Below are 7,005 nucleotides of genomic sequence, written 5' to 3'. Positions count from 1 at the left end.
GTGTCATGGCCTGGGCAGTGCTGCTGGCAGTTGGGAAGAAACAGGTATTGTACTGCAGAATGTGCTCTATTATCTGAATTTCACTGGGTTTTGTTTTGGTTTTTTGCTATTCCTCAATCTTTGTGTCTCACCTTCTAGAAAAGGGGGAGGAAATGAATTTGGAGTATGAGGCAGCCAGATAAACAGCTCTGCTTGCCAAAACCTTTTGTCATTCCAAAGAATTATCACTGCACGAGCAGCAAAAAATGTAATCCTGCTGGCTCTGCCCTGTCTGTGTTTCATCGAGGAGGGGAGTATCTTTAGGGGTGAGAGGGCTAATCTGCTTGTCGCTAGAACCCTGTGGCTTTAAAGCTGCCCATGCAGAAAGCAAAATGTGTGGGAAAACAGTGACATGGTGAAATGTGCGTCGTGTATTTCAAGTCGTACCAGAACTTGCACATTAAGATGCATTTTAGGAATTTCTTTAAATAGTGGATTTCACACTAGATGAGTTGAATAGCTATTTTTAAAAAAGTGTGTAGGAAAAGTAGGCTTTATCACACGCATGCATGTAGTTTTATTCCTCACCACTGCAAGTTGCCAGTTTTGAACCCTGTTAATTCATACCTTCGCTATAAGGCTTTATCACTCTGAAACTGCTGGTGCGTTTACTGTCATTTTTGAAAAATACTGTCATTAAGCACAAAAAAGTTCAGGTGGAAGAACTAGGTTAGCTTAGTGTAAAAAGAAATCTCATACCTTACCTAGGATATATTCCAGCAAAATGGATTAGACTCAGATGCCGCACTGAAAGAGTGCTTTTCGTTGTAGTCTAACATGAAATGCAAAGCTTTGCTGCTTTTAGGCATTCCCTGTTACCCACACTTAACCAGCCTGCTGGGATATAGTTTCTTTTTGGAGAATTTGCATAGTGTAGAGAAACTTGTTGCTTGTAACAAAAAATTACATGAATTGGAAAATGTGCATGAGAAAAATTTTCCAGTAAGCCTCTTGGGATTTTTTTGCCTCTTTTTTTTTTTTTTTTTTTTTTTTACCCTAGATGTTCATCCCAGGTGTCAGATCTTTTATATAGAGACGCAAGGAAAGAATGACTCAGATTTTAACAGTAATTTAGTCATGACTAACGGAAGTCTTAGATTTTCTTGGTAGGCTCTTCAGAAATGCAATCTACATTATAAAAAACTTACATATTTTGTTCAATTATTCATGTTCTGGTTAAACTTACTTTGACAAATTGATAAATATTTATAAAGGAAAGGAAGTTGTGGTATAAGAGGACTCAGGCTTCCAAAGAAATGATCTGCTAGTCAGTCTGGTCCATCTCTTCATGGCTCATCTCCTAGTGGTGGTTCTGATCCTACAGCGCAACAAAATTTAGGAGACACACTTAGGCTCTCATTCTTTTAGACTTTTTTCAGAGGTGTTTTCTTGGGTACTTATTTATGTGTTTATTTTTTTACTTTATTATGCATTTACTTAGTTATTTATGTCAGTTCACGAACTGACATACATTCAGGAGGGAGATGCGTTTGTTAGTCCTGCTGTGGGACGTGGCGCAATGTGAGGCTGTTTGTGTTGGCCATCACAAACTGCAAAGCAGGGCAGTCATGGACATCTCAAACTTGTACATTATTAAACACCAAAGGATCCACCTCTGAGACACAAATCTGCTTAGTTCTGCTGCTTATGACACTGCGTCCTTCTTTTGTTCTTTCTGTGAATTTTGCCTACATATTACAGAGGTATATATATTTATTTCTGGCGGTGAATAGTCATGCCATATCTTCTTAGTCTGTGGATTCATACCGCTGTTATGGTCTTCTTTACCTGCTTGATATCGTCTAATTTGCTGTCTGCTGTCAGTTTTGGATTTTTGTCGTAACAGGGCTTTTTAGTTTCTCCCAATTGTTGAAATCGATAAAACTGTTAAAATTATTCTAGAATTTTACTCTGATACTGTAGCATGACTTTTATGCTGCTAATTGGGTAGTGACTGTTCTGACTTCCAGCCTGTTCATCTAATTGTAATATGGATCAAAAGCTAGATAAGGTTTGCAGAGAGAAGTAATGGTGCCACAGAATTGTGCTGCCCAGTGTCATGTTTTTAATAGCCATTCCACTGCTGTAATGTCTAAGCCCACCCTGGTTGCTTACTGCTGCATGCATGTGGCCTGTTGTCATAAGAAAAGGTTGTTGATCAGGCCATTAATCTGTTTTTCCCGCTGGCCTCGCTCTGGTGGCAGCCAGCGATGGATACTGAGAGGAGAGTGAGTCTGGGGGGAAGTGTTGTGGAATGCTTTTTGTTGTTTTTTGTCCTTTGCTCCTGGATGGTCCTGTTCATCCTTTTCTGGAGGGAAGCTGTTCAGGTGCTTTAGAAGACAAACCCCTCAGCTCTTTTCCAATGCTGCTTCATACAAGATGAAGCATACAGCACTGTGTGCTGGCACTTGTGCTGAAATGGCAGCGAGTTATGTCTGGCATGGATCTGAGTGCTCTAAATGCTTTGGCTGGCGATGAAGGGATATATGTGTGTTGGATGTATGAGCGCTAAGGAAATGAAAACAACTGGAGGTGCCTGTGCCACAGCCAGAACTGCAGGCAGACTCAACTACAGTGCTGGCGTTGTGTTTTGTTTGAGTTTGTTTTGTTCTTTCTCTCTCTCTCTTTTTTCCCCAGAGTGATCTGGTTTAGAGGGAAGCAGGTTTGTTACAGCATTTATCTGGTGCATGGAAGAGCGATGAGCAGTTGGCTCCTGGAGACTGTGGTGTCCTTAGACTTCTGTGATCAGAGGCACCACTCTGTATTCAGATACTATGCCTGAGAGTTAGTGTGGCTTTTTTTTGTTAAGGTTTTTTGATTTTAAGTAGATAAAGGTACAAGCTAAATAGTATTTAACCTGAGCATGATGTTATTAAACTGAATATAAACGCGCGATGGCACAGTTGTGTGGTGGCTGTAAGCCAGGCTGAGCTGCCATGCTTGAGAGTTCAGACTTCTGAATCCATTGTGGTGTGGGAACTGAAGAACATGTTTGTAAAACCAGCAATTGCTGTGTAACATGGCTTTCAGTACCTGCTGCTGGGGCTCCAAACCTCACAGTCAAAGTGAGTGGTGCAGGCTGCTTTCGGGCATGCTGACTGATGGTATTGGCAGGGAAGAGAATTAGGTGCCCGATTTTGATGCCACATCTGCTCCTTATCGGCTGGGTAGATCACCAGGGCCTGACGGCCCTTTTTTGCAGGCAGTCTGAATTGCTTATTGCTTTCCTGAACTTGCACTGTGTGAACAGGTGATCTGAATACAGTTCAAAATTCCTGATTTCTCACAGTGAACATCATGTTAGAAGTCTAACATCGCCAAGCCTGAAACTGCTGCACAGCTTTTTATGGTGGCTTCGGCACTGGAGTTCATGAAGAGTGGCCCTTCAGCAGTCTTCTACCTCAAAGATAATCCTTCCAAGCAGGGGAGAAAATTTGTCAACACATAAAAAGTGGCACTCCAGCTCTACCTGTTCTTTGGGGAAAGAAAGAAAATCCCGTGACCCTCAGTGTTCTCTTATACAATCACAACTGTAGTTTTTTTATAAGCACTAAATCCACAGCAAGAAGGAACAGGGGGCCTGAGAACACTCTGAGGGGGTTTGTTCCCATGTGCTGGTTTCCCCTGCTGCTTCAGTTGCTCGGCAGTGTTTCATTCCCCATAGCACTCTTGCATAGTTCAAACTGGCTGCAGTGTCACCCCCTACAGAAGGCTGTAATCTAGTGGCTGAAGTGGTGTGTGCATGCCAGTGTAATAATAATGTTTGGGAGTTATGATTAAACCTTAGAATTGCATACAAATGCGATTCTTTTTCTTCTATGAGAGCTGGCTCAAGCTGTTCTTGGAGACCTTCTATACTATACCTCTGAAAAGGGCTCATTTAAGGACAAGTTCTCTGCAAGTAGAACTTGTTAGCTTTGATCCCATATTACTAGACACGTTTCAGGTCTTGCTTAGATTGCTGAGCCTTGTGAATACTGCTTACTTTTAACATGATTTTACTAAATATTGAATTGTCCTTTCAGTAATAGAGAGCTACACTTGCGTAATATCTGCTGCCAAGTTTTTTATGAAAATGGACAGTAAGTTATAAATCAGCTGTGATGTTAGCAGTTTGCTCCATAGTTTATTATCAAAACAGTTTGTTATTAAAAATATTTTTTTTTCTTTCAGGTTGCCTGTCTGGAGAAATTGGATTGAACAACAAGAGTTTTTTATAACAGGGTGCACTTCAATCTTGATAATGAAGAAAAGCAGAAGTGTCATGACAGTAACTGCAGATGAGGTAAGTTTCTTCTAAAGGCATGTTTTTTTTTTCCCAGAACTTCATGAAAATGAGATTAAAAGTTTGTTTCGTCTTATTTTGTAAGTATCTGCTGGTTTTACTTTCGTTACTCATTGATTTCCTTAAAGTTGTTTGCAGCTCATATAATAAGCAGTAAATAAGCCTAGCACATTTAAGAACAAATAAACCAACCCCCACACCATAAGAAGAGTCTTATGCAGAGCATGTACTTTACTGGTCTTTGGTCTGTGTAATACTGGCAGTCAGCAGGGTCTGAACATTTCCATACCTTATGGAAGTTTTGTTCTGGATCCCATCTTTGTGCATGTGCTGTACTTGTATACTTGTGTTTCAACATTTCCCCTCACTGTAGTTGCTGAACACCTAATGTGATGATGCATGTGTTATCCATTACTACACTTGCTAATCATCATCATAATCCCCTAGTAATTAAACCCCAGTTCCCATTCTCTGGAGAAATGTGTTGGTTTTTAATGATGGCATGATAACCACAGCCTTAACTGTCTTGTTTGTCACAGCTGGGGCTTGCCAAAGATGGAAAACCACATGGAATGTATATGAAAATACAGTGGAGGAGTGGAACCTAATAGTGATTCATATAGCACTCCTTCAATAAATAAGTGTTTCTTTTCCACTCTTAGACCACATGCTGGACTGCTTCACAGTTTGCCTGAGCATGATGGTGGGTCCACTCAGTCCTTGGTGATTTTAATGAAAGCAAGCATTTGAAATCTAATGGGAAGCTAGAAAAGTCTGCTGTATGCCTCTTAAATAACAAAAAAGAAATTAAACAGTCTTACGAAGATTATTAATAAAGGCAGGTTAAGTCAGATCCTCATATAGAAGGCAGGCCTTCCTTTCTGGGTTCCTAGGAGTATTTTTGACCTGATTTTGTGCTATGAAAGAGTAGGATTTGGATCACTGAAGATCTCTAGCATATTTTTGGAAGCATAGCATGCCAAATATTTTAAACTTCTATCTAGGTCATTATGGTGACCTAGTAACTTCATGAATCTGCACCAGCATGCCTTATAGCACCTTCAGGCTATAGTAAAGGTGTAAAGTAGCCGTGGACCATGTTGTTTCCTGTCTGGATGCTTCACATGGTTGTGGGATGAGCAAGCAAGTAGGGAAAGTTGAGAAAACTGGTAATATGCCATTCTCCCATCAGTCTTGTCTTTCCTTCCCATGTCGAGAGTCCTTGCTGAGAGGTAAGAGAGTAGAGAGTATGACAGAGTTGTTTACTTTAATAGTCTCATGCCTACAGAGAGTATTACCGGGGTACCAGTTGTCACCCGTGGTTTCTCTGAGGTGGGGTAGATCCTTCTACACTCAGTGCTGGACCCAGTGGTAGCTGTTCATAGGGAAAGTGAACCCAGGGATTTCGTGGGGCTGTAAGGTGGACTTAGCAAGGTCTGAGAAGTGTGGAGAGAGCAGGGCAGAGATCAAAATTCAGGAGCAAGTAAAGAGGAGGAAAAACATAGAGAGGTTGCCATAGATATATATATATACACCTATTACAGTAACCCTCCAGCTTCTACTGGTAGCTTATCATACACAGTAAAGAAATATTCTCATTTGTATTGGACAATTATATTTGACTAGCTAAATTCTCTAAGACCAAAACTGACAACCCTCTCACAGTGCTGTTCCACTTTCAGAGACTTCTGGCTTGGGTTTGAGAAGACTGACTGCCAGTTCTGAGATCATGGTGTTGTTCTTAAATAAAAATCTGTAGAAACCAGAAGAGGAAAAACTGCTTCAACTGATCAAAACCTTTTCTTGAGACTATTTCTATTAGGAACACCAGACATAGGGTAGCATAGCCTAGCTGCAAGTTCTTCTGACTGAATAGCTCTTGGATAATTCAGGAGGTGTTTAAGTCCAGTATTCTTGCCACCTTTCTCTGCCTGGTGATTCATCAAAAGAAAAAGCGGCAAACCAGTATGTTTTTGCCATGGAGAGGAAGGTTACTTAAGGTGGATGTTGAGTGGAATGTTCTCTGAGAAAGTTCAAGATATCAAAAGTTTAACATATCACCAAAGTGACCTGGACTATTGAAGTGTTCCATTAGATTAGGATTAGATGTTGACTTTAGCTCAGACAAGTTACAAGTGAATTTTCAAGTTCATTCATTACTTCATAAAATAATGTCAGGCCCTGCCAAGATTTTGTCATACAATTATCTTTTGTGAGTAGCTATGACTGTAGAACAAAAACTGTGTTTTATGCTCATGGGGAAACATTTGTTTGTAGAACTTCAGTGGCGTTTCTGTCTTTGCAGAATGCTCTGGATTACCTGGAGTGTGGGCTGAGTAAGTCCTACAGTACTTCCAGCCATGCTCTGGGCATAGACCTCTGGAGAGGAAGGAGATGTTGTTCTGGTAATTTGCAGTTACCACCGCTGTCCCAAAGACAAACAGAAAAAGCAAGGACACCTGACAGAGACATTGTCTGTAGACCGACAACTCTGCCTTTGTTGACACCTCCAAGTATTGCAATCACCACTTACCAAGACTGGTAGGTTGTTTCCCTTTGTTATGAATTTCATGTGTTTGGGTGTTGGGTTTTTGTAGGGTTTTTGTTATTTTCTGGTTTGGGGTGGGTTTTCTTTTTTTTTTTTTTTTTGGAAGACACCAGATAATTATCTTGTATATACC

General features: G+C 40.6%; 1 protein-coding gene across 1 annotated transcript in view; it reads left to right on the top strand.

The window, feature by feature from the left end:
- Positions 1-4,218: 4,218 nt before the first annotated feature.
- PDE4B (phosphodiesterase 4B) overlaps positions 4,219-7,005 on the top strand; it is a 193,499-nt gene continuing 190,712 nt past the window's right edge. Inside the window, exons 1-2 of the mRNA XM_075097340.1 lie at positions 4,219-4,324; positions 6,630-6,865. Of these exons, the coding sequence (XP_074953441.1) occupies positions 4,283-4,324; positions 6,630-6,865 (278 nt within the window). The 5' untranslated portion in view covers positions 4,219-4,282. The remainder of the gene's footprint in view (positions 4,325-6,629; positions 6,866-7,005) is intronic.

The sequence above is a fragment of the Phalacrocorax aristotelis genome, chromosome 6, assembly GCF_949628215.1.
Source record: "Phalacrocorax aristotelis chromosome 6, bGulAri2.1, whole genome shotgun sequence".
NCBI lineage: Eukaryota > Metazoa > Chordata > Aves > Suliformes > Phalacrocoracidae > Phalacrocorax > Phalacrocorax aristotelis.
This window is presented reverse-complemented; position numbering and strand designations above follow the sequence as displayed.